Source organism: Acipenser ruthenus, chromosome 7, assembly GCF_902713425.1.
Source record: "Acipenser ruthenus chromosome 7, fAciRut3.2 maternal haplotype, whole genome shotgun sequence".
Classification (NCBI taxonomy): Eukaryota; Metazoa; Chordata; class Actinopteri; order Acipenseriformes; family Acipenseridae; genus Acipenser; species Acipenser ruthenus.
In genome coordinates this window covers 26,995,281-27,023,236 of record NC_081195.1, presented here as the reverse complement: position 1 = coordinate 27,023,236, position 27,956 = coordinate 26,995,281, and the positions used below count along the sequence as shown (strand labels likewise).

General features: G+C 45.4%; 2 protein-coding genes across 2 annotated transcripts; both read right to left on the bottom strand.

Moving 5' to 3' along the window:
• Positions 1-6,030: 6,030 nt before the first annotated feature.
• Positions 6,031-15,299, bottom strand: LOC117415100 (homeobox protein six1b-like). The gene is made up of 3 exons (XM_059026726.1): positions 14,009-15,299; positions 10,381-10,544; positions 6,031-7,381 (listed from the first exon to the last, which is right to left on the bottom strand). The coding sequence occupies exons 1-3, from the start codon at positions 14,393-14,395 to the stop codon at positions 7,273-7,275; spliced, it is 660 nt and encodes a 219-aa protein (XP_058882709.1). The 5' UTR covers positions 14,396-15,299; the 3' UTR covers positions 6,031-7,272.
• Positions 15,300-17,490: 2,191 nt separating this feature from the next.
• On the bottom strand, positions 17,491-27,684 carry LOC117414534 (homeobox protein SIX5-like). The gene is made up of 3 exons (XM_034922107.2): positions 26,798-27,684; positions 23,576-24,723; positions 17,491-23,229 (listed from the first exon to the last, which is right to left on the bottom strand). Exons 1-3 carry the CDS (start codon positions 27,499-27,501, stop codon positions 22,394-22,396), a joined length of 2,688 nt encoding a protein of 895 aa, XP_034777998.2. The 5' UTR covers positions 27,502-27,684; the 3' UTR covers positions 17,491-22,393.
• Positions 27,685-27,956: the final 272 nt, after the last annotated feature.

The following is a 27,956-nucleotide window of genomic DNA, read 5'->3' as shown; positions in this document are numbered from 1 at the left end:
AGGTTTTAAAAACAAGGCTACCCACACTATAATATTGAGATAAGGTATTTTGAAGCTGTTGAATGCAGTGGTCTGTATATTTTACCATGTGTTATAATACTGATTGATAAAATATATCAATGTTTTAGTGTGTTGACATTGCACTGGACGTTTACTAATGTACCCTCAGTCAGTTTGGAACACAGGGAAGTTACAGTGGTTGTTGGGCCAGGACTAATGCCAACTGTCTCTTCAATCTTCAAGCTCACTCTTAATTTTTATCTACCCTTAGATATGCAACCAGGGAATTGGCTGACATATTCTCAGATGGACCTACCCTTCTCCTGATCTCCTCTGCTATCACATTGTATCTTTGGGGGAAAGGTATAAGAATAATAAGATACAAAATATGGCCAACATTGCAAAATTGACACACAAATGTAAATTTAATGAAACCATAAAAAGGTATTTACTTAATTCAGAATTAATTTAATTCTGCATTAAGCCTTTGGAATGAACTTGAGAATACTTAAATTATGGAATGTTCCAATATCACATTAATCTGTTTATTTATGTTATATTACCTTTTCTTTCTCTTGTTGAAAGAAAGAGGGAGAAGGCTCTCAACTTCAGCAAATACTTGTGGTGTATCCATGCTGTCGGGCATTACAGCTGGGCGAGGCAAAGCCAGTGATACAGGTGGATGCTGAAGTGACACAGCGACTGTGCTGGAGGAAGGAGGGCATGCCTGTGGCAGTGGGGAAGCAGTGTCGCTTTCTGAACAAGCAGCAGGGGTTGCTGATGTAGCATGAGCTTTTTCAGCATGATTTTTCACTGAAGGAAAAAAAATACAACACCTTACTTGTAAATAACACTACGTTACTTGCTTTAAAGAGCCACTATCGTAGGTTGTAGAAAATGTTGGTATATGGTCTAATGTTTTGTTATATGGTCTAATGTGTTGGTATATGGCCTAATGTGTTAGTCCAACTGCATCAGTAAAGTATCTGATATTTTCTCTTTCATTGTTAACATCCTGACACAGATCCTAATGTGTTGGTATGACTCTCAGTAAAGTATCTGATATTTTCTCTTTCATTGTTAACATCCTGACACACATCCTAATGTGTTGGTATGACTCTCAGTAAAGTATCTGATATTTTTACTTTCATTGTTAACATCCTTTCTAACAACTTATAACACTTTAAAATGTATGCGCCAAAGTGCCGTCCATGAGCAGCCATATTGAAGACATTATTGTGGAGTTTACATTTTAAAGTGTTATAAGTTGTTAGAAAAATAGTCGTACCAACACATTAGGCCATATAACATTTTCTACAAACTACAATAGTGGCTCTATACATAAACTATTCAGTAATTTGATAAAATATAATTATTTATTCACAAACAATAATTCATACTTACCAGTGACCGAAGTACACTTCTTATGCTTTCTGGGAGGCATTTCTCTGAGAAAAAAATATCAGAATGAAATTATGATAACGGCAAGCTACAGCATTTTTTTTTTTTTTTCAATCACAATTTTTTTTAATCAGCCTGCCAGCCATGTGCCCCTTATAAACCAGCCTGCCAGGCATGTGCCCCTTATAAACCAGCCTGCCAGGCATGTGCCCAATATAAACCAGCCTGCCAGGCATGTGCCCATTATAAACCAGTCTGCCAGGCATGTGCCCATTATAAACCAGCCTGCCAGACATGTGCCCATTATTAACCAGCCTGCCAAGCATGTGCCCAATATAAACACCCAATATAAACCAGCCTGCCAGGCATGTGCCCAATATAAACACCCAATATAAACCAGTCTGCCAGGCATGTGCCTATTATAAACCAGCCTGCCAGGCATGTGCCCATTATAAACCAGCCTGCCAGGCATGTGCCCAATATAAACACCCAATATAAACCAGCCTGCCAGGCATGTGCCCAATATAAACACTGAATATAAACCAGTCTGCCAGGCATGTGCCCATTATAAACCAGTCTGCCAGGCAAGTGCCCATTATAAACCAGCCTGCCAGGCATGTGCCCATTATTAACCAGCCTGCCAGGCATGTGCCCATTATAAACACCCATGTAAACCTGCCTTCCAGGCCTCTGTGTTTTAACTACAGTAGTCTTACCAGCTGGTAAATTAATAATTTAGTTTAGAGTAACCAACCTTGTTATTAAGATTAAGATAGGACATATAGGACATTAGCATAACTTCAGCTGACATGCCTGGTAAGTTTATTATATTTTGTATTATCATTTTTAACAGCAAATCAATTATAAATTATGTGTAACTGAATGTTGTGGATCACTGTGAACAACTTGTACACACAGTACATCATAAATACTATGCTGCACATAAAGTGAATAATTAAAATATACGTTTGAACAACAAAACGAGACAAAGGTAGAGATTAAGCATCACTAATATTTGAAATGATAGCTACACTTAAAAAAAAAACCGTTATATAATACAACTTAACAGAAGAAGATATTCATATTCATATTGAAGGCGTAACTCAACATATTTTAATGCCTTTGTGTGCGTACGTTGTGCTAAAAACGATGTATTTCGAGAAGATGAATAAAACATCCCACCTTTTTCATTCCAAATCTGTTCTGCTGCAAAACCTTGGCGCGAAGTTTTCAGTTTGAATGTGAGGGCGTGGAAACAGGCAGCTTTTGCCCTTAGAAGGCGTGTTTCCTTTGTGATGTAACTGAGGAGGCGGGTTTTCGCGGAGAGGTGTTTTATTATCTGCCTAATAGGCAGACCTGCCTGCCAGTCGAAGTTCGGGGCAAACTTCTGCCCTGTGCTTCTTGTCTTCAGTAATGCAGTTCACGCTTGTATTTTACGCATGCGTGTTCGCTCAAGCACTCAGCTAACACTGCCACGCCCCCTTCGAACCGCAGATGTTTTGTTACCGTATAATCCCGCAAATACGCGCATAGAGTTTATTAGCGGTCACAGCATGAGCTTTCACAGAGTACTGTGCTTATTCCACTAGGGAAGAAAAAGATTGTCGATGCTAGATCTGTCCACGCGTGTTGTATAAACGTTGGCCCTTATCAGAGTGTCTCATAGTAGAAATAAATATAGCAAAGTGTAATAAAGCACAGTGAAAGCATGGTAAAGCATGGGGCAGAACTGTTGAATCACTGTGCTGTCTACCAGGGTAAACGTTCATAAGGGGTATTCGCTGTTTTCTGAGAAAATGCCTGTTTAATATAACACAAAATGCAGGTATGATATGCAATACCCTGTGAATGTAAGAACACATCCCGTACCTAACAGCATGGGAGCGCTGTTCTCAAGCGCGGTAATAAAATTTGCAGGGCTGATTCGTGCATGTTTATTCATGCGCGCTGGATCTGAGTCGCACTCAGACAAGGATATCCAAATACAATCTCTGTGCTATTCCATAATGCCCTTCTTATTACAGAGACACCGCGTGGGGAAAGGTTTGGACAAAACCAGACACATGGTACCAACACAATAAAATAAATAACGTATACAAAGTTAAATATCGGCCTGATATGGAAGACAGTTGATCTCGGTGTTCAGTTAGACAAGAGTCAACAAAACCTATTTTTCTACATATACTGTGCACTAAGATTTTTTAGTTGCACATGGAAAAATGTATTAGTAAAATAATAAGCAAATATTCTTATTAATAATAAGAAAATAAGTGCAGTACAATTTGAATTGGTTTGTTATTTTTGGTAAATACATACATAAATGAAAGTTATAGAACAATAAATAATTTGATATCTATCTATCTATCTATATATGTATTTGTATATAATTACTTTATGACGTCACAAAAACCATGGATATATATATATATATATATATATATATATATATATATATATATATATATATATATATATATATATATATATATAATAGATGGGCTTCAGTGAGTTACAGGAAAATAATTTCATCCAAGGGTTTTGTGACGTCATAAATTACGAGAGCGAAGGTCGAGTCGTTTATAAACTGTCACAGAAACCCGAGATGAATTGTTTTCCTGTAACTCACCGAAGAGGGCTATCTATTATTTATTATAATACATGTTTTTGTTTGTTTTTTTTTAAGTGTTTTTCAGTGCTGTACAGACGTTCTATGCCGTTATCCGTTTAGTTTCTCTAAGATACGAATGTACCAGCTTTGTTTTCCTTTTTCTTTTTGACGTATTCTCATTTTGTTGATCATTAATGAACATTTCTGTACGGAGGGTGCTGTCGAGACATTTTGTGTTTGAATTGATGGTCTCGAGGAGAAGAATGGGTCAAAGTTCAAGTATATGTTCCTCTAGAGGAATTATCACTTTTTGACGTCATTACTGTGGTATTATGCCTTTTTTTGGCGTGTGTTTAGCTTTCTTAATATTGATGTTATGATTTTGTATATATTTACTGCAGTGATTAGTCTTCTCTTTCCATTTCTGTACACTGCAGTTACACCTCATGTCAAACAAGTGACTGCTGTGCTAGCGGTGCCCACAAGGGGGAGCCGTTAAAGAATGAGGAGAAGCAGCTGTGACGCCGGGCAGACTGGCTTGATGTTAATACGGCAGTATAGAGCAGACAGGGATTGAGGGTACAGGCACAGAGCACGTGTTTTTTAGTAACGCAATGCCTCAGACCAGACAGCCAAGTTCCACATTTCCATTCAATAATACACAGGTCACAGAGTCGGGTACCTCTATTATTTAGCCTGCTGGTTAAGCCACGATACATCTAATGCACGTCTACACAGCCCCCCATCCTCATCTCAACTGAGAGATATTCATAAGTAAAGGATCATTACAAAGTAATGGATGCTGAAGCAAGCAGCAGCATTCTGTAGTTATTTATGAACCCGTCCTGCTGTACCTTTGCTCTGTCACTAAAGCCAAGAAGAAAACAGAGAGACTGGTGATCAGATTATTACTGCTGCACTGGGGGAGACATGAGTGAAGACTTTACAATCCTAAAAGGATTTGACATAGTTAACCCAAACCATTACTGTGAACACAGCACAGAAACCAGGATAACAGGACACAGTGTGGAAGTGAAGAGGGAGTAGGGCAGAGGGAAGGAGACACTTCTTCACACAGAGAGTGGTGAGGGGATGGAATGGGCTGCCTAGTCATGTTGTTGAAGGAGACACTTCTTCACACAGAGAGTGGTGAGGGGATGGAATGGGCTGCCTAGTCATGTTGTTGAAGGAGACACTTCTTCACACAGAGAGTGGTGAGGGGATGGAATGGGCTGCCTAGTCATGTTGTTGAAGGAGACACTTCTTCACACAGAGAGTGGTGAGGGGATGGAAGGGGCTGCCTAGTCATGTTGTTGAAGGAGACACTTCTTCACACACAGAGTGGTGAGGGGATGGAAGGGGCTGCCTAGTCATGTTGTTGAAGGAGACACTTCTTCACACAGAGAGTGGTGAGAGGATGGAATGGGCTGCCTAGTCATGTTGTTGAAGGAGACACTTCTTCACACAGAGAGTGGTGAGGGGATGGAAGGGGCTGCCTAGTCATGTTGCTGAAGGAGACACTTCTTCACACACAGAGTGGTGAGGGGATGGAAGGGGCTGCCTAGTCATGTTGTTGAAGGAGACACTTCTTCACACAGAGAGTGGTGAAGGGATGGAATGGGCTGCCTAGTCATGTTGTTGAAGGAGACACTTCTTCACACAGAGAGTGGTGAGGGGATGGAATGGGCTGCCTAGTCATGTTGTTGAAGGAGACACTTCTTCACACAGAGAGAGGTGAGGGGATGGAAGGGGTTACCTAGTCATGCTGAATCACTGGGGTCCTTTAAGACAAGACTTGACAAAGTTTAGAGATCAGTCAGCTACCAGGAACCTTAGACCTTCCTGTAGAAAGTGTTCAGGTGCCTTCATCTGATTGTGAAGTCCATTGTATTCACGGTTGTTTCATCAATAATAATAATGAGTGAAACTAAATTCCTCTAGTATTGGAGACTAGGGTTTAAAGACTACCAGTTTGATAGAGTCCAGTATATTGCAGCACAGAGGAATCTAAAGCAAGTCAGTGTGTTTTCATCATTGTTTTATTATTGTTCTCCACAGCACACTGGATGGTCAATGACTTTTTTTTTTACAAACAAACAAACTCATACTTTTATGCCCCTGATTGATTCTGGATACATCTCTATAGGTTTTCCTCATCCTCAATTCTGATAAAGAGAGGTTCACTTTGTCATGATGCTTTAAGATATGTTAGCATTTCAACAGATCCTGCCCTTTCCAGACTGTATAAAACTCACAGCAAACCCTGTCTAATCCAGCCCCTCTACAGACCAATCACACCCCTATTGAAATGAACGGAGTGATCCCCTCTACAATCCGGAACCGTTTTAAAAGTGTGCCAGTAGTTGGTCATTTCTACTTTTATTTTGTTTAGGTACAGTATTAGATTTTCCAGTACCTCTGCACACATTATATACAATCCGGCACAATTCTCCGGTCCCAGGCGATGCTGAATTAGGCTGTACTGTGCTTCACATGTATTATAAAGTATAACTGGGGCTTGAACTTTCCGGTTTTTATTTTCCAAATCTCTACCTCCCTTTAAATGTTAATTAGTCGTTCTGTCTCTGCATCCGAATAAAGAGACAACTACTAGTTAAAGACTACAAATCAAGCAGATTTGAAATGCTGGACTTGCTATATCAGTGTACACTCTGTACTGGGTATTATGCTGAAACAAGTGAAAATAAGAAATGCACAACGATAAACTGGGCGACTCCAAGAATGAAATTAGGATCAGCTCGTAATTTGTCACGTCTGTTTGAAAATGAGTGTGCTGATGCTCGTACTCCTAATCGCTTTTAAGAAGCATTTATCGGCAGGTATTAAACAAATCTGTTAATTATTGTGTTGATTTCAATGTTTTAAAAGGCGATTGGAAGAATATTGTGGCAGTAAAAATGTCAGCGCCCTGGATGAGAGGAAAATTGGCTTCCTGTCGGCTTTTAAAGAACTCAGTTACTTGCCATTGATTGGTGCTGAATTGTAAACTGAGGGAAGGACAGCTTTTCTTGTTTTGAAATGAACACGTTAATGAATGGATTTGTTTAGTATTGGACGCTAAATACTTCTTAAAGGCAATTCCGAGTACGAGTGTCAGCACCCTCTACTAACAATGTAAATAAACGCTTTGACTAGAAAAAGACTTTGTGAAAGACTCCAAACGTTAGTCAAATGAAGTGTTTCCTTCTTCGTTCCAGCCCCTTCATCCCGTGAGCGCTGTGTGGCCGTGCCCCTCCCCCCCGTCAGCACCCCCCCAGGAGAGGCGGGTGGCGAGGGAGCTCCTCGTCTGAGCTGGGGTACCCCTCCCTCCCAGGGGAGCCCAGCGTGCGTGCCACTCTCTCACCCCCCTCCCTGCAAGACAGAGAGATGAGGATCAGGAAACACAGCATGGAGGAGTGACACGAAGAAACACACTGAACACACCAGCCATACCAGACAGACAGAGCACAGGAAGAAACACACTGAACACACCAGCCATACCACACAGACAGAGCACAGGAAGAAACACACTGAACACACCAGCCATACCACACAGACAGAGCAGGGGAAGAAACACACTGAACACACCAGCCATACCACACAGACAGAGCAGGGGAAGAAACACACTGAACACACCAGCCAAACCACACAGACAGAGCAGGGGAAGAAACACACTGAACACACCAGCCATACCACACAGACAGAGCACAGGAAGAAACACACTGAACACACCAGCCATACCACACAGACAGAGCAGGGGAAGAAACACACTGAACACACCAGCCGTACCACACAGACAGAGCACAGGAAGAAACACACTGAACACACCAGCCGTACCACACAGACAGAGCACAGGAAGAAACACACTGAACACACCAGCCATACCACACAGACAGAGCAGGGGAAGGTACTTTTAAAAAGTTCACTTACAAGTTGCCAGTTACATTGATTTATTACTTTGAAAAACACGCTACAGTTACAAATAGCTACTTCTCAGGCACAGTTTACATTAATCCAGCTATCGAACCCCCTTGTTCCCTTCTCTGCCTCTCTTTTCTAGCAAGATGCTGTTCAAGTGACATGTAAGATTTGACTTGTACTGCTGAAGCGCTTTCTGGTTTCATGCATTAGCTGTAAACCTTTTATAAAATGTAACTAAAACTATGTTATTATGTCACATTAAATGTAACGCATTACCACATTCCATTAATAGAACCATTACAGTTCCAAGGTCCTGAAAAATGTAATGAGATTACAGTAATGAGTTACATGTAATGAGATTACAGTAATGAGATTACAGTAATGAGTTACATGTAATGAGATTACAGTAATGAGATTACAGTAATGAGATTACAGTAATGAGATTACAGTAATGAGTTACATGTAATGAGATTACAGTAATGAGTTACATGTAATGTGCTACTCCTGGACACTGCTTATTGAGTTTCTACTGCTGTACCATGCTTACACTGTGCTCTTACTATGAGACTCATCTATAAGGGTGACGTCAAGGGCTTTACAAGAAGCAAAGTGATTATCTTCAACTGTGAAGTTAAGTAAATGATGTCACAATCGGTCACCTATCTAGAACAGAAAACTAATGGAGCTGGAAACTAATAGAGTGTATGAACAGTGAGATAGACAGACAGGCAGACAGGGAGACAGGGAGACAGACAGTGTGCCTCAATATAACATCTGCTATGCTACTGTGTGTGTTCTCTGTCATTCTCCAGTGGATCATTATTTACTACCTAGTCCAACAAAACATAAACAACCCCCACCCCGAGAGCTGAAATCCTGAAGTGATGCAGTTTGAAAAGTGACCACTAGGAGGTGCAGCAGGACTCCTCACCTGCCCCTGTCAGTGTCCCGCTCTCTCTTTGTTAGGGCTCCTCACCTGTCCTGTCAGTGTCCCGCTCTCTATTAGGGCTCCTCACCTGTCCCTGTCAGTGTCCCGCTCTACCTCTTTATTAGGGCTCCTCACCTGTCCCTGTCAGTGTCCCGCTCTACCTCTTTATTAGGGCTCCTCACCTTCCCCTGTCAGTGTCCCGCTCTACCTCTTTATTAGGGCTCCTCACCTGCCCCTGTCAGTGTCCTGCTCTCTCTTTATTAGGGCTCCTCACCTGCCCCTGTCAGTGTCCTGCTCTCTCTTTATTAGGGCTCCTCACCTGCCCCTGTCAGTGTCCCGCTCTCTCTTTATTAGGGCTCCTCACCTGCCCCTGTCAGTGTCCCGCTCTCTCTTTATTAGGGCTCCTCACCTGCCCCTGTCAGTGTCCTGCTTTCTCTTTATTAGGGCTCCTCACCTGTCTCTGTCAGTGTCCTGCTCTCTCTTTATTAGGGCTCCTCACCTGTCTCTGTCAGTGTCCCGCTCTATCTTTATTAGGGCTCCTCACCTGTCCCTGTCAGTGTCCTGCTCTCTCTTTATTAGGGCTCCTCACCTGTCCCTGTCAGTGTCCCGCTCTCTCTTTATTAGGGCTCCTCACCTGTCCCTGTCCCGCTCTCTCTCTTTATTAGGGCTCCTCACCTGTCCCTGTCAGTGTCCTGCTCTCTCTTTATTAGGGCTCCTCACCTGTCCCTGTCAGTGTCCCGCTCTTTCATTGTTAGGGCTCCTCACCTGCCCCTGTCAGTGTCCCGCTCTCTCTTTATTAGGGCTCCTCACCTGTCCCTGTCAGTGTCCCGCTCTCTTTGTTAGGGCTCCTCACCTGTCCCTGTCAGTGTCCCGCTCTCTCTTTGTTAGGGCTCCTCACCTGCCCCTGTCAGTGTCCCGCTCTCTCTTTATTAGGACTCCTCACCTGCCCCTGTCAGTGTCCCGCTCTCTCTTTATTAGGGCTCCTCACCTGCCCCTGTCAGTGTCCTGCTCTCTCTTTGTTAGGGCTCCTCACCTGCCCCTGTCAGTGTCCCGCTCTCTCTTTATTAGGGCTCCTCACCTGCCCCTGTCAGTGTCCCGCTCTCTCTTTGTTAGGGCTCCTCACCTGTCCCTGTCAGTGTCCTGCTCTCTCTTTATTAGGGCTCCTCACCTGCCCCTGTCAGTGTCCCGCTCTCTCTTTATTAGGGCTCCTCACCTGTCCCTGTCAGTGTCCCGCTCTCTCTTTGTTAGGGCTCCTCACCTGTCTCTGTCAGTGTCCCGCTCTCTCTTTGTTAGGGCTCCTCACCTGCCCCTGTCAGTGTCCCGCTCTCTCATTGTTAGGGGTCCTCACCTGTCCCTGTCCCTGTCCCGCTCTCTCTTTATTAGGGCTCCTCACCTGTCCCTGTCAGTGTCCCGCTCTCTCATTGTTAGGGGTCCTCACCTGTCCCTGTCCCGCTCTCTCTTTATTAGGGCTCCTCACCTGTCTCTGTCAGTGTCCCGCTCTCTCTTTGTTAGGGCTCCTCACCTGTCTCTGCCGTTGGCGGCCCGGTCTCTCTGCCGCCGGTTCTTGAACCAGTTGCTGACCTGTGTGGCGGTCAGCCCCGTGACTCCGGCCAGCTCGCGCTTCTCTCTCGGGGAGGGGTAGGGGTTCAGAGAGTAGCACTCCCTCAGGACATTGCGTGATCTCTCCTGGGAGGGAGGGAGGGAGGGACGGGGAAGGGAAGAGAGGAAGGGGAGAGGGAGTAGGGGAGAGAGGGAGGGGAAAGAAGGAGAGGGAGCAGGTGAGAGAGAACCATTATAATAATAATAATAATAATAATAATAATAATAACTGTATTATATATAGAATTTATATACACTGGAGGTTCAAAGTATGGCCAAAAGTTTAGCATCACTCTTTAGAATTAACACATTTTGCTTCATAAAGTCGAATGAAACCTGCTGAATAATGTTACGTTAACTTACTGAATTACATACCGCTTTGTAGTTTTCCATATACTTAACGAAAAACTGACAAAAATTGAAAAATGTGGCATTTCAAAATCTAACATGTTAGGATCATGGCTTTTGGTAGTTTCTTTGATTACATGATGTTAAATAACAGATCTAAATTATGTTCATACATTTATTATTATTATTATTATTATTATTATTATTATTATTATTATTATTATTATTATTCTGGTTCAATCCTAAAATTGTAGATGAATCAACACTTTTGTCCAGAGCTGTATTATTGACACCAGGGCTGTAGTGAGTAAGGGGTCTGAGTGTGGTAGCAGAGGAAACACGTGTCCCGGTCATGGTGCTAGGCTGCACAGCTGTTTGCATGTGTTTGCATGTTGACATGTTCAGACTTGGCTCTGCTGGCTCGCTCTCTCGCTCTCCCTCTCTCTCATCTGGTTTGTGATCAGCAGCTGTTTTAGAAACTCTGTTAAATAATCTCACAAAACCAAAAGCAGCAGTTTCAGTGTGCAGCATTGCTCTGGGCTGGGGATCACTGGACAGTCCTGCCAGCGCAGTGCTGTGATCCAGAGCAGCAGACACACACACAGCCGACTCGTATTCAACAATATGATAATAATACATGAAAGTGTAATAGAGATGTAACTGGATTCATTAATGAAACTGTGTGTCTTGAGAAACAGGGCAAACTGCTGTGTCTTGAGAAACAGGGCAAACTGCTGTGTCTTGAGAAGGGGGCCTCTGACTTGCAAACATACTGAACTATGTGACCTACTGATTAGAGGACCGGTGCCTGGACTGGATTAGGCTGAGCGGACAGTTGAATTATGTACAGATAATTCACACGTGCAACACCAATCATTTTGACGCAAGGAAGACATAAACTAGTGATGTCCCAGTGGAACAGGACATTAAAACATCAAAGGACTGTGAGTTTAAAAAAAGGCAAGATACACAAATGATCTCATGAATGAGGCTATCTAGCAGAGTGAAAAAGAATATAAATATACAAGCCAAACTGAACATTTGGCGCTCCACATCGAATGATAAACAAGGTGCTGTCACTCTGCTAAGCGAAGCTGCAACTCCGGGACTCTGTCTAAAAACTGAACCAAGACGGGACTCTGCCTGAAAACAGACCCAAGATGAGGAAGCAAGCTGCAAGCGAGTCAACGACCACAAGTAACGAGACTGAGGCCCGGCTGGAGGACTGCTGTAAAATTTACAGTGACTGTTATCAGACAAACCCGTCTGGGTCTGCTGTACACCTACAACCACAGTATCCAAAAGAAACTGTGCCCTGCTACCTGCGTTGCTAAAAGATAAGGACAGAGGGGACAGGCGCTGTTGTGGATCCTATACCGAGGACTGAAGACTTTGTGCAGCCGTTTGTTGATTCTGTCGAGGATTGAAAGCTTTGTTGCCGAGTTTGATCCAACATGGGATTGAAGAATTTGTTGCTGAAAGAAGAGCTTTTTGTAATGGACACTTCAACAGACTGAGTTTCCAAACCAGCAGACCAAAAATCTAAGTTTCAAGAAACTGTTGAGTATAAGTAGGGCTTCTGTTTTTTAGGTTTTATTAATTGTATTTTTTGGTGCTTATTTTTAGCTATTTCCGTGTTTTATGTAAATCGTTTTTTTCGGGGCTTTCATTTTTGATATACTGTATGAAATTGGTGTTTTCGGTTACTTTCCAAAATGCTTGAGGTTTTTTTTTTCTGTCAAAATAAGTATAGTAGTAACTCGACAGTACTTGCACACTTAAGTTGTACCTTCTTTCCTTTGCTGTCTTCCACAACGAAATCCCTATGGTCACGGGCACATTCTTCTGGGGTTTTTGTCTGGGCACATTTTTGTATGTTTCACCACAATTCTGTTTTAAAGCCTCCGTATCTTAACTGTAATACAGCTTTAAATCCTGCTAAGAAGCCTCCATCCTGATTGTAATCTCATTTTCAATCTCGCAAGCGGAGTCTCCAATAGAAATGTAGGAATGTTCTGTCATTCAGTAGTTGGGGTGGGTTTAAAGAATTGAGAACAAATCAATGATAGATGCAAGTCAGGAAGGCGAGACATTGCCCAGCAGCACTGAGAAATGTATTTATTATTATTTTTGTTTTGCAGTAGGTTTTATTTTTAAATGTGAAAAGGGTAAAGTCACAGTTTTTCCGGTGTGTTCCAGTGTTTATTGGCTATCCACTGATTTCAATTTTTTTTGTATCGGGGGTGTTTTATCTGGTTTTATCGGTTAAAACAGAAAATCAGAAGCCCTAATTATAATTCGAGTTGCACTTTCCTTTCACGGAACTAATTAATTGTAACATATTAACATAGAATTGTTAATTATTTGCACACCCTGCGTGTGAAATAACTTTTAGTGAAACTTGATGAAGTAACTATAAGTGATCTACCTCATATTGTTGTATGAAGAATTTCTTTAAAAGTAAACTTGCCATTCCTTAATCTATATACCATTAACAATGTGATCTATTCTAAGATTGTCTGCATCGTCTCAGTTGAGGCTGTGTGCTCTTATGGGGGCGTGTGTGTGTGTGAGCCAGCTACAGCTACGTCACAGCTTGCTCGAGCTGCAGCTTGTGTGTGAGGAGACAGGCGGTGTCATATTTCAATTGCCTGCTAGTCACCATGAGTGTAGTGAGAGTTTTGAATTGTGTTTGTGCTTACAGACCAAGAGATTTACTTTCTGACTTTTCTGATTCCTGTTTAATATTTGTGTACTTAATAAAATAATACTATTGATGAAACTTTCCTTGTGTCTGCGTGTGAATGTGTGTTCTTAGTACATCCTCGATCTTTGTAACACGTCAATTAATAAGCGAACTAATCAACCCAGATAAACATTAAATTATCAATTATTGAATTGTTCCTACACAGCCGGGTATCAGACAACACCAGAGACACTGAAGACACACTTTTATATTTAAAGTTAAATTAAATAATAAATGAAGACAACAGCAGTCATTTGTTAGAAACTGGAGAGATAGAGGGAGAAGAGGCTGAGAAAAAGAGGGACAGAGAAAAGAAGGGAGGAGTGTATGTATAAGACAGGAACAGAGTGATAGAACGATAGAGAAAGGGATGGACAGAAAGAGAGGGAGAGAGGGTGATAGAGAAAGGGATAGGGAGAGTGTGAGAGTGATAGAGAGTGAGCGAGTGAGCTGGTACCTTGAAGCAGTAGCTGGTCTCCTCCCCGTCCCAGATGGTGAGGGGCAGGGGGTGCTTCCTGCGCACGCGGTACTTGCCGACAGCCCCCAGGGGTCGGCCCCTCAGCCTCTCTGCCTGCAGGTAGTGCGCTCGGAGCCACAGCTGCTGCAGGGCAGGGTGGCTGTTGGGGGAGAAGGGCCGGCTCTGCAGCAGGCGGAACAGCTCCCCAAACTCCCCGCAGTGAAATGCCAGCAGAGCCCGCGCCTTCAGCACGCTCTCGTCATGCTGCAGCCAATCACAGGGCGGCAGGGAGCACAGAAAGTGCCCCAGCCGCTCCATGCTGCCCCCTCTCTGCAGCACCTCGCACACGCAGGCCACCTGTTCCGGAGTGAACACCGGGGGGTACATCACGGCCTCCAGGGTACAGGGTGGGATGGACAGCTGATTGGTTTCTTCGGTTTCTTTTTTGATCCACAGAAAAGGTAGTTTTGAACTGTAGTTGACGGCTTGAAAAAGCTGAGGTGAGACTGCAGCTCAGAGTCCCAGAGACAAGGAGAGAAACAAGCCCGATCCGACCAGATCAAACCTGCTGGCCCCTCTGAACTGGAACTGTGAGGTACAGACAGGCAGGCAGGCAGGCACACAGAGGGAGACAGACAGAGAGACAGACAGACAGGCAGGCACACAGAGGGAGACAGACAGGCAGGCAGACTGGCAGGCGGTCAGGTATAGCAGCGTCTCCCAGGCTTCCTCCCTCGTTCCTGGTTTCTGGTTCAGGCCCGTCGCTCCTCTTCGGTTCTTGCTCACTGATCTCCTCACCTGCCTTCCCTGCCGGCTGTTTATTGGATCTCTGGCGAGCGGCGGGATGAGCCTGGGGTCTGGTTTCACCCCCCGGGTAACCTGATCCGGTGAGGAGGGGGTGGGTGCATTCTCCCTGTCCCAGCGCTCCACTCCAGGCGCTGTTATGCAAAGCTGGATTTGACTGTGAAGTCACAGCATTGTCAGTCCATTCAGCACCCTGCAAACTGCCTTCCTCTCTCACTCCTACTCTCTCTCACACTATCCTCCCCTCACCCACTCCAGCACAGGGCACTTTGCAGGGTGCTGAACGGACTGACAATGCTGTGATTTCACAGTCAAATCCAGCTTTGCATAACAGCGCCTGCAGTGAGCCTGGAGTGGAGCTTGGTGCGATAATAGCATTTGCAAATCCTCAAATTAGATTTTCTTTGCAGTTGGGGGATCTTACACTATCCCACTCACTCTCACTCTCACAATATCCCCTCACTCCTCTCTCATACTATCCTCCCCTCTCACATTCTCCCTTCATAGTGAAATGAGGTCCACAGAAAAGCATTAATTAACTTTAGGTCAACTGGACAGAGTCACTGATATCGGTGAGATCACACAGATAAATGGATCGGTCTTGTGTCGAGAGACAGGCAAAGACAGGCAAGGCTGCATCTGGTAGCGTTTATTTTTTATTTTTATTATAATAATAATAATACAGTAAAATGGTTTAGAAAAATAAAACAACCTTTGAGTACAAAAATGGAAGACATAAAAATATTCACATTGCACCTCTTTCCCTTTGTTCAGAAACAGAAGCTGGCCGGCTGATCTTTGGTATCACGGTGCTGTGGGGGGGGAGGTGAGGATGGGGAGCGCAGCAAAGTATAAAAACAGGCAGGCAGGCACAGCTCTATATGCAGAGAGAGAGAGTGAGAGAGAGGAATCATACACCTGAACACACCCTGTCTGCGGGTCTCAGTCCCGGGCCCCTCTCTCTCTCTCTCTCCCTCCAGGCCTGCAGAGGAAGGTGAAAGGAAGGAGCGAGAAGCTTGTCTGCGACCCCCTCAAAAGGACAAAATGCAAACCACTCGTTCAGGACAACAGTGTGAGCCGTGCACTGAAACCCAGAGTTTCCATGTACAGATCTGAGATAGAACGTTAGCTACGACAGTCAAATAACGCTGTATTCGAGATGCTGTCTTCATGTTTCAATATATACTGCTCACAAAAACCAAAGATGGCACACATGTAATCACTAATGTTTTGTAGTGAATTCACTGAAAGGAATATGACATCACTCATTGGGATCACTTCTCCTGACAATAACAGTGGGGGGTGATGCATCATTTCACACATGAGTTAATAGCAGCTGGACCCCCTCTCGCAGCAATGACGCACACTTCTGATCAGCTTGCCAGTGTCTTCCTCAGGATGCGGTTCCACTCTACCTGCAGGAGCAAGGCCAGCTCCTGGATGTTGCTGGGGGTGTAAGGTGGGGCTCACAGGCGTCTTCCCAGAGTGCACCAGAGGCGTCTGTAGGGTTTAGGTCGGGGGTCATCGAAGGCCATAGTAAACGATTGATTTGGTGCTGCTGAAGGAAATCAGTCTGGCGCTGTCATCCATGAAGCCTTGTCAATGCCGCTGTGCAAATGGGACAACTACTGGGTCAAGCTAGGCCTGTCCCGAGACTATCCATCCAGGCTTGGTGACCCCAGCCCACACTATAACCGCCCCTCCTCCATACCTATCAGGAGGTACCACGTTGCAGTGAGAGTGAAGCTCTCACAAGATGAAGTCAAGATGAAACTTTGATTCATCAGATCACAAGGCATTGGCCCAATTTGACCCCAGATGTGGAGCCTGATGGTGGTGGTTCATCAAAGGAAAAGGATACATGCCATGGCTGTGTCGGTGATTTCTGACTGTCTAGGTCGATACATTGGAGCCAGCATCTTGACAGAGTTGTGGCATTTCTAGTGTGATGTCTCAGACCTGAATTGATGAGTCTTCTATCGTGTCTGCCATTGGTCACTTTTTGCCGCCCACTTCGAGGTCTATTGTCTGTCTGTACTTCATCCACAATCTGCTGACCACAGCGCAATGCCCAAGCGCTTTCCAACAAGATGACCACTCGCATGCGATCATCTCCCGAGAGCCTCCTTCACCCAACGCTTTCGATTCGTGGAGTCAGACAGGTGTGAGCAGCCCTTGTATCCAGCTACAGCATTGTCTTCACACAGTCAATGATCTGCAGGTACCTTGCACAGAGAAACTGCAGTTCTGTCTCAGGTGGTTTCATTGAACAGCGATCGGGGGCAGGTGTGCCCATCATGGTCGGCAGGGCAATGGCCTTGGAGCAGGGGCAATACACAAACTGTTTCATTTGAATATTTGGCATTCCAAGAATATGCTTAACTTTTTGTGAGCAGTATATTTGAAATTTGAGCTTGGGAGTTTTATTTGATCATTCTGGGGGGTGGGTGTGGTTAGCCATTTCCCTTAGGAGAGCACACATGAGATGAACTTGAACCCGCTATGAGGGTGGGGGTTTCTAATACAGTGGCCTGCGTGTTGCAAGACCATGACCCTCTCCTTCATCTCAGCAGAACATCAAGGTTACATAGAAACACCGCTGTCTGTCTGCCCTTTCAGGAGCGCTGGCGAAGGCTTTCACATCCGCTCCGCCTCTTACCGTCTGAAACACAGCTTGCTTTTTTTTTTTTTTTTTTTTTTTAATTGCTCTCGATTAAACATAAAATCCAGGGCTATGGATTATCAATCAAATTGATCCCCATTTTCTCCCCAATAGAAATGTAAATAAAACAAAGTAGTGAATTCCAGGGATCTGTGGATTTGAAAGCCTTGGTCCAGCCTCTGTTTGAAATGAATTCGTTTGACCCCCACCTCTTCCTCCCCATCATCCCCCTTTCTTTATGGAAACATAACAGAGAGTAAACAGTGCACCCCACTTCATGGGACAGGGGGTGTGGAAGGCACTGGTATTTACAGGAATATTCAGTTTCACTTACAAACAGAATAATAATAATAATAATAATAATAATAATAATAATTTGAATACAAAAATCCATAGAAAGCTAGTTGGAAGTGTCTTTGCATAGAGTGCTGTTGATATTTACAGGTAGTGTTTGCTCCTCTCAAGTCCTATTGCAGTAAACGTGTGGACAGCTGAGAGAGACGGGCAGGATAAAGGAGAGCAGGATTGAATCACTGGGTCAATTGCAACAGACTAAAAGGAGTGTCCTATCTGGGGATGATCCCGTGGTTAGTAGGGAGGATGGAACTAAACCAGTACGCAAGTTAATACCAATTGCAACGAACTAAGCAGCTCAAGAGTCCCCAGCTGGGTATTAAACTTTCTCAATTGCAACGAACCCAAAGTAACCGCTACTAACCTCTAGGATACTAAAGGCCTGGTCACACGGGCGACTAAATAAAATGGGGGACAGATGCTGCCGGTTTGTCACTTGGTGTGACCACCCTGGGCAACACCCCTGCGATGCGGCTCCCACTTTAGGACGATGTTTTTTCAGGCGACATTTTCAATACCAGCCAATCATATTTGATAGTAGTGTCACATGATAATAAAGATATAGACAGCGTCTAAGTCAGACAGACAGCAGATTTGATACATTCCCATTCCTGCATGTCATCCAATTAATTATATGTAAGCTATACATATGCTATTTATGTTGTTTAATTGTGACGTCACTTTGTTTAATTGGGATACAGTATTTTCAAAAGATGAAGGGAGATTGCTTTTCAGAGCAACACAGGTTCGTGTAGCACAGTGCAGTGAGTACGTGACTACACTGTGACTTGTGTAAATTGTGTAAACCACGCTGAACTCTTGAAGAAGGTGCTAGAGTCTCTGTGGTTTCTCAGGCTGCTGTTAACATCGCAGGTGTGATTAATTTTGTTTAGGATTTTAAAAAAACAGACTCATATTTTAAAGGATGTATTTAATATGTAATCATAATGCGATGTGATTTCATTCTTGTCATTAAGAATGAAAAGTGTGACTCGGGTTGTCTCAACTGCCTCTCTCTAACTGGGACAGCCGTTTATTTGGGAGATTTTTCCTTCTCTCGAGTCGTCCCGATAAAGCAGCGCCGACGGTACAGTGTGTGTGTGGATAAGCGAATGTTCATGTCCACGACTACAATAACACATTTAAGCATGAATAAAATTCTTACAATAATAAAATCTGTGTACCACATTCTTTAAAATGTTTTATTTTAAGTTAATTTGCCATGTATGCAGCATGGCTGTCATTCCTACATTAACCCCCTATCATAACATCTTTCATTTTAACAGCAAACGAAATGGAGAAAATTTAAAAAATATCAGGTCTGCTATCATGCTCTGGAAAACCTTGTTTAGGATAATGATACCAATATATTTATTAGGTTTGGCATATTAAATATGTAGACCTACTAACTATATAATTCTACTAATGTACACATTTTGTATTTAATTAAGAAGGAACTACAGGTTTGTTAATGTAATTAGTACATTTTAATATTGTAGTATTCCTCCACAGCATGTCTACGTCTCATGTCAAAAGCGTGCATTGTGATTGGGTTGCATTGCGTTGCTCTCTGTGTGTTGCCAGCTTGTCTCGCGTGTGACCACCTCCAACTGAAAGGCAACACGCGGGAAACAAACATGTTCCTCTTGTTGCTGTCGAGAGTCACCCGTGTGACCAGGCTTTAAAACTCGTTACTAAGTTAGTCCAGCAATTTCTGGAGGCTAAAGACTTGTGCTGTCGTACGAACTGGAACAAATATGAAAAATCCCAAAATGTACTGCCAACTTTATGAAACTGAGCTATTCATAACTAAACATGATATGAAATTATTTGAAATCTTCGGAAAAAAAAAACCACAACGAAAACGTTTGCAACAAAACCAGTTTCATCCTTAGCCAACTTAACGTAGGCCTGTTTTATAAAATATATAATTCCTGTATGACTTTCCAGTGTCTCTGCGGTCAGCCTCTTCCACAGTATTTAATGTGCTGCTGTACCTGGTCGCCTCTCAGGGAAGACAGCATCAAACCTGCTTGCAGGTGTGCTCCACGCAGCGTGCGCTGCCTGCAGAATTGCTGTGGAACCCTTTCAGTCGTCCTCCACAGTTTCAATGAGATCTTTTACACACTCTATGAATAAAGGTTGTTGCTCTATTGTATAATTTTGCACACAACTACTGGCCATGATTACCTTTGTATGGATATACTGAGAAATTAAGCTTTTATAAGTTCTGTTTATCCTCTAACGCAGCTTCATTAATTCTGATGGTGGTTTAGGAAAATTAGATTATACATGTGAATTTGGTTTAAGAAAATGGGAAAATATTCTTATGCAATTCAGCCTTAGTATTTACATTCGTGTGTAGACATTTCTGTACATCAAATGTTAATTAAAAAACAATAATTAAGATGTTCAGTTTCTTAAAAAAAAAAAAAGATTTTGATCTCGTAAAGATAACAAACACTCTTAAAATATAATTAGCTGAGCCCCCCCCTTCAGTTCCTGTTTGGTAGCAAACTACAATAAAGACCTTAACCCTGAGCTCTGTACCATAGCTGGGGATCAGCTTGTCCCCACTTTGTTCCATATTTCTTCATTGCAATTGGTACTAAATTATAAAGCAGCTGGGGATGATCCTGAGATAGTACCGTATTAGCTAGTCTGCAACTTAGTACCCAGCTCCGTACTAAATCTCCAAGTTTGCCCACTGTGACCAAGAACTGAACTGTGAAAACACACTGAGCACGGACACACACACACACACACACACACACACTCAGTCTGCTTCTCTAATGTAATTTGCATAACAGACTTTTCCATGGTTAGTCAACAAACGCTTTGCAACTGACAGCAGCCACACACACACACGGACAGACACAAAGACAGAGACTCCTTTAAATGGGAGATTCAATCAATCAATGCAGTGAGACCGTGTCCCGCTGGACGCTTGCCGTGAGTAAAATGAATCGGAAACGTCCCAATCACCTTGTGGGACGGTATGCTAGCCGTCTTGCTCGCTCATTAAAATATCTTGCGTGAATCTGAAGAGGGGTCGAGTATCTGTTCAGGGGCATCAACATATTTTGTGAGCAAAAAAAGCAAGGGCTCTGAGTAGTAGTGGGGGAGTCCAGCGAGTACCCACTGTTAATCTGGACTGGGTTAAACCCCAGATTGTCACAGGTGGGCTCTGTAGTGCTAATCCCATATTATCCAATGTTAATCCGGACCGTAATCCTATTGTGTAAAGGGACCTCTTTAGCTCATATCTATTGAAAGGGACCTTTGTCAATGGAGACTGTCCTGTGGCAGCAGCGCTCACTCATATTCACTGTCCATCCGGATAGACAACCACTCCTCTCCAGTTTATGCTTCCAGGTCCTTTTCAATGGGACTGTAGTGAAACAGGTTTTTCTAATCTCAGATTATCCTCTCTAAACCCATACATGATAAATCATTTTTATTTTATATACCAGGTCCCTTTCAAAGAGGCCTTGCTAATCTCGTATACTCGCTGTTAACCCAGATTAAAATCCCATCGCGATGCGGACTAGATTACAACCCATATCTGCAGAGATGGAGACTGTAGTGAAACAGGCTTTTCTAATCTCAGATCATCTGATGCTAATCTCATAATCGTACTGTGTAAAGAAACATCTTTCATTTATACTCCCATGATCCTTTTCAATGGAGGCTGTCCTTTATAGTGTGGTGGCAGCTCCTACTCTGCTCAGCTCCCCGCTGTCCAGTTTATATGTCCTTTTGGAAGGGACTGTAGTGAAAAGGTTTTACTCACTTGAGATGCACACAGTAAATCTGTGCTCTTTGGATTGTTACCCAGGTCTGCGGAGATGGAGACTCTAGTGAAACAGGTTTTGTTAATCTCAGATTAAACGCCGTAAATCAGGAATCAAATCCGTACAGGATGCATCCTCTTCAGTTCGCATGGCCAGGTCCTTTACAATAGTCACGTACAGTGTTGTGGCTAGTGCTGCATGAACAGATTGTTGGATTACTGAGATCGATTTCTACAGGCGAGGGTCGCTGGTGTTGATCGGGCTAATTTACCATTCCAAGTGAAACGAGTGAAGAAACAGCTGCTTGGGTCTGTGTGGATTTCTGTTCTCCACAGAGTAAGAAAAGCAGCGATCATCACAAACCCAAGCAGCTGTTTCTTCCCTCTGAATGGTATGAGCCCGATTGACACCAGTGACCCTCACCTAACTGTCAGCACCTGATTTCATTGGAGAGCTTCATCCTATTAATCGGTTTGTACAGCACTAGTGCTGGCTGTTCCCGTTCATCTCAGATACTCACGCTTAATCTGGATTACAATCCCATCACCATAGAGGCGTTTCTTTAGTTCACATACCCAGGTCTGCCTGGAGTTTATCCAATGTTATTCCGGACTGCACTCCCATTGAGCACAGTAACTGAAGAACTCGCCAATCTCCTGACGAAGGAATATCTGTTCAGTCCCCACCCCAGGGACCCTCTCAATGGAAACTGCACTTCAAAGAGTCAGCTAACCCCAGATACAGTCCAGTCTGGGTGGAGACGCCTCCCTCCTACAGCCCCAGATCCACGTCGACGGGGACAGGCTGCAGCTGAGTCAGCACCTTGGCATCACACTCCATGTCTTCAGGCTCCTCTGCACCCCCGCCCCCCGCCCTGCCCCCCAGGAGTAGATCCTCCCCCCCGGCCAGGCTCAGCAGACCCCTGGGCTCTCCCTCACCCTCACCCAAGTGATCCCCCTTCCTCAGCTCCAACAGAGCAGCAGCGCCAGGCTGGGAGGAGGGGGGAGAGCTGGGCAGGCTCCACACTACCTGGGGCAGCTGGGAGCAGGGGGAAGAGCTGGGCATGCTCCACACTACCTGGGGGAGCTGGGAGGAGGGGGAAGAGCTGGGCAGGCTCCACACTACCTGGGGCAGCTGGGAGGAGGGGGAAGAGCTGGGCAGGCTCCATACTACCTGGGGGAGCTGAGAGTTCGAGACTGGGAGGTGGTGGTGGTGGCTGCTGGTGCTTACTGGGGTGAGGGGAGCTCCAAGTCCAGCGGCAGGGCTGGGAGGGGGGAGCGTGCAGGGAGCTCCGGAAGGATACAGGCTGGCAGAGTTTATGAAGGTGACGGAGCCGTCTGTCTGAAACGCCGAGACAGAGGAGGTGGGGCTGGAGTAAGAGGAGGAGGGAGTCAGAGAGATCACCCCAGAGACCGGGGCTGAGCTCGGGGAGAGGACCGGGGTGAGGAGGAGACCCCCGGAGCTGGGCTCCTGTTTGAGGGGCAGGGCAGTGGAGGGGAGCAGCATGCCAGCGGGGAAGGTGGCAGTCAGGATGAGCTTGCCAGGCTGGAAGGACACGCCTGTCAGGAAGGTGCTGCCCCCTGCTGGATTACTCAGGAGGAGGTTACCTGGAACAGCAAGGTAGAGGAGACTGAGGCTAACGTACAGGCCAGTGCCTTCATCAGGGTTATGAAACTAAACTGAGTCAAGCCTCTGGGCTCTAGTGCCTTCATCAGGGTTATGAAACTAAACTGAGTCAAGCCTCTGGGCTCTAGTGCCTTCATCAGGGTTATTGAAACTAAACTGAGTCAGGCAGACAAGCGTTTGGGCTCTAGTGCTTTTACCGTTGTTATTGAAACTGCAGTAACTGAGCATTTCAGTTAGGGTTCATCAGTGTTATTGAGATTAAACTAGAGTCAAGCAGACAAACAGGGACGGACGGAGGGAGGGAGGGAGGAGGGAAGGGAGACTCACCTTGAGCCCCAGAGGGCAGCTGGAACAGGCCTGGGTTAATGAGCTGCACCCCAGCAGAGGCTCCACCGGGTAACTGGAGAGGACTGGGAGTGCTGGGAGCGCTGGCCAGGATCTGCAGAGTGCCAGCAGGGGAGGAGAGAGAGACAGCCTGGGAGCAGGGCACCACCTGGGGCAGGAAGAGGGGAGTAGAGGGGGAGGTAGAAGAGGAGAGAGCAGGCAGGGAGAGGGTAGTAGAGGGGGAGGAGGAGAGAGGAGGCAGGGAGAGGGGGGTAGAGGGGGTGGAGGAGAAGAGAGTGGGCAGGGAGAGGGGGACGATCTGCGAGGGGGTCTGTGGCAGTGTCTGGAGGGTGTGGATGGTCTGGGGGGGTCCCAGGAGGGGAGTAGGGGGGGCTTCCTGCTCACCTGGGAGACCCGCAGTGAGATGGAAGCTCTGGGGCTGGGCGAGGAGCGCAGGGCTGACTGGGTCTGCCGGGACAATCTGGGGGCAGGGGGAGGGAGAGGAGGATGAGGATGAGGGGGGGAGCTGGGAGACGGGGATACCCTGGATTGAGGGGACTACCTGCGGGAGGGACAGCAGACCATGGGGGTTCACCTGAGAGGGCAGCGGCACTACCTGGCTGGACTGGGGGAGCTGGGCGGAGGGACAGGGGGTCAGAGGTTTGAGCTCCCCAGCTGGGCTGTGGAAGGTAGGGGTGACAGTCAGGGTGCTGGGAGGGGAGGGGGAGGAGGAGGAGGAGCAGGAGGGGGGGGTGGGGCTCTGCATGCCCGTCTGTAGCACTTCTATCTTGGGGTGTCCTCCGTTCTGGAGGCCCGCGGGGCTGTGCTCCCTGAAGAAGGTGCCCTTGCCCTCCCCGGCGGTGAGCAGGAGCGTGGGCAGGGGAGGCTCTGCCTCAGGCTGCCTGGCTCTGTTCAGCAGCAGGGGGTTGTCGACGGGGCTGAGGGTGAGGGTCTGCCCCTCTGCCAGGGTCAACCCGTTGATGATCACACCCCCCGGACCCCCGTTCAGAACAAGCGGCTGGGTCCCAGGCCCCAGGAGGCCCCCGTTCAGCAGGATGTGGCCCGCGCTGGCCTGGAGCACTGGGAGTGTTGGGAGCTCCTCCGCCCCCCGGCTGGACTCGTCCTCTGTGCTGGGATTGCCGTCCGACTCGCTGCAGAGAGAGAGGGAGAGATTTAACACAGGCCCCAATGCATCTTATCAGTTTATATGCACTGTCCACCCTGTCTCTACTACCAGTTAACATGTCCAGCTGACCCTGTCATGGACGATAAACTCAGAGGGCTCTTGTTATCGCTGCATTAACCCCTGGACATACTCCGTCAACTCTCACTAATATGAATTGCATGGGACCAGCAACAAAAGGTGTCGTCTTAATTATTGTTATCAGGAGTCTAACCCTAATGCTTACTATCATCTTTTATTGACGTTACAGTAACACTGAAATCAAATTTCAATGACACTGCAATCAAAAGTATTATAAATGTAAAAGAACAGTTTGCTGTTCATAGCCTCTATTACTGTACCCCACTTTTTCAGAACGGTTGGCAGTGTTTGTGTGAATACTGAACTGTTTCTTTCTCTTGTTCAGTGGTGCATTATCCATGTTTTATTCAAATGTTTCTTCCGGTGGTGGGAGGGCTCCAAAATAATTTGCACAAACAGGAAATTCGTGTTCAATGAACTCCTATTATAAGAAGCCACTTACAATAAGCAGCTGCTAAACTTGGCCGGGAACACGCAGAATATTTTATTTTTATTTTTTATAATTATGTCTCAACTCGTAAAATTCTAGGTGATGCAAAACTTCTGGCCACAGCTGTATTACACTCTGGGCAGAAGAGAAGTCCTGTGTCAATTTAACAATGACTTACACTTTGGGGGGGAAACATGACTAATGTACATTCCAGACCAACTCATATTCAAATATTAGAGAACACACACACACACATACACACACACACTTTTGCATGAAACTAACAAATATATTTTAGGGAGGGCAAAATTGATTCCAACTAATCATTTATTTTAATTATTGTATTTGTATTATATTAATAGCATCATTGTTATTATTAACAGTAATCGTATTAACAATATTGATATGTTTAATAGCACTATTATTATTATGAACAATAATAATAGCATCAGTCTTATTAATAGCAGTATTAGTATTATTAGCAGTAATAGTTGAAGGATGGGAATAAGACTCCTATTGCATAGCAGTTTCACCCATTCCAGATTTTACTACGAGTTTGATTAGTGTGTAACAACTCATATTGAAACCAGGAATGGATCAAAATGCTATGCAATTGGAGTCTGATTCCCATCTCTGTAATATATTTAATACCCTTTAAATCGTAACAGCCCATCAGCTGTGCAGTGCACTCGCCAGCGGCTCAAAGCGAGTCACCCTCCCTCTCTCCCCACGTCCCCTCTAGGGTGGCGCGGTGTCAGCTTTCTCGGCCCGGCTCGCCTCGTTCACAAGTTGAAGAGAGAAACATGACCCGGACCGGGACTGTCGGCTCACATTTCACAACATGTTTGATCTCAATACAACAACACAGCCTTGCGACGCGTCCGCGGTAACATGACGAGGACAGCCAGGCAGCGTGGCTATCCTACCAGGCAAACACAAAGACAAAGTGTTCAATACACACGGGAGAGTGCACCTGGATTTACTCGCGAAACGCATGGAAGAAACGTGTGTTTCTTAAACCGAGAGGGTTATTTATATATATATATTTAATAAGAGAAGGATACATATCCAAGCTGTTCTGCTTTTTATAATACTAAAGATAAGAATCGTGTTTATTTTAAACAGACTACAAGAATCGTTCAACTTTCTGTTCCGGCGCTTCCATTTAAATAGCCGCTGGCTTGTGTTGTTAGTTTTAACTATAGCAGTGTATGCAGACTTAAAACATTCCTCCTAACTTTAGATATATATGTTTTATTTTGTGTACTATTTCCTAGTAGTTTTATCTTATGCCACGTGTTCGTTGTAGTCTGTTTCTTTTAATAAAGGCTCTTGCACACGGTGTTAAAATGCATTGCAATGTTGCATTTTATTATTTGTATTTTTAAATTCTGCATTAAAAGGCCATTGTTCTGGGTTCTGTTTTGCATCGCTGTTGTGTAACGATCGGTTTGTTAATTTCAAAGTGTATTATTTTAGAGAGGGGGTGCGCGACCTACCCTGCTCTCTCTCTCTTTGTTACTCTCCTTACCTTTTGCTGGTGGCCCCCGAGGGCGTGCGGTCCCGCTGCCGCCGGTTCTTGAACCAGTTGCTGACCTGCGTGAGGGACAGCCCGGTGACTCTGGCCAGGTTGCGCTTCTCGTCCGGGGTCGGGTACCTGTTGCTCTTGTAGCAATCCTTGAGCGCGTTGCGGGACCTCTCCTTGAAGCAGTACACCGTCTCCTCGCCGTCCCAGATGGTTTTGGGCAGGGGGTACTTCTTGCGGAGACGGTACTTGTCCACGGCGCCCAGGGACCGGCCCCGGGACCTTTCTGCCTCCTTGTAGCGGGCTCGCAGGAACAGGTCCTGGAGAAACGCGTGGTTGGCTGCCTGGAAGGGGTGGCTTTCCAGGAGCGCGTACAGCTCCTTGAACTCCTCCTGGTGGAAAGCCACCAGCGCCCGGGCCTTGAGCAGAGTCTCGTTGCCACGTAGCAGCTCCTCGGAGAGGGGGACGGCGGAGAGGAACCGGCCCAGGCGCTCCACATTGCCCGCTTGCAGCAGCGCCTCGCAGACGCACGAAACCTGCTCCGCGGAGAAACTCAGCCCGGAGGAGCTCTGCAGAGTCTGCAGCAGCCGCTCCGAGGCCTCGTCCAGCGACCCCGCCGCCTCGTCTGGGGGGCTCCCGGGGTCCGCGGCGGCTGCCTCTGCGGAAGGACTCTCTTTCTGGGCTGCAGGCTCCAAAGGAAAGGAAGCCATTTTCAGCCGAAGTTTTTTTCCTAAGTTCCTCCCCTCCCAGTTTGTGAGTGTCTGTGTGTTTTTGAAGTGACTGAAACGTCACGCCCATAAGTTTCCAAACTTTCCAAACTCGTCTCTCCCCAGAGCGCCGTAATTACTGCTGGGGAGAGAAACGTTTGTGAGATTGCAAACCAGGGGCGTGAGGCGGACACTGACTGTTTTAAGGTTTACGGCTTGCCTTCTACCCTCCTCGCTTGTGTCTGCAGTCATTTGGGGTATAATCTTAATCGCTTTGTAAACCTTGATTTATTTATTTTGTGCAGAACCGCAACAATCAGCCTGCATTTGCCATTCCCTTATACCGACCTCTAAATATGGCCGTTAATGTTGTTTGGATAATATTAAAAACAAAAATAACACGAACCGTGATTACGAAAAAACAAATTATCTCTGTCTCTCAACAACACGAGTTATTA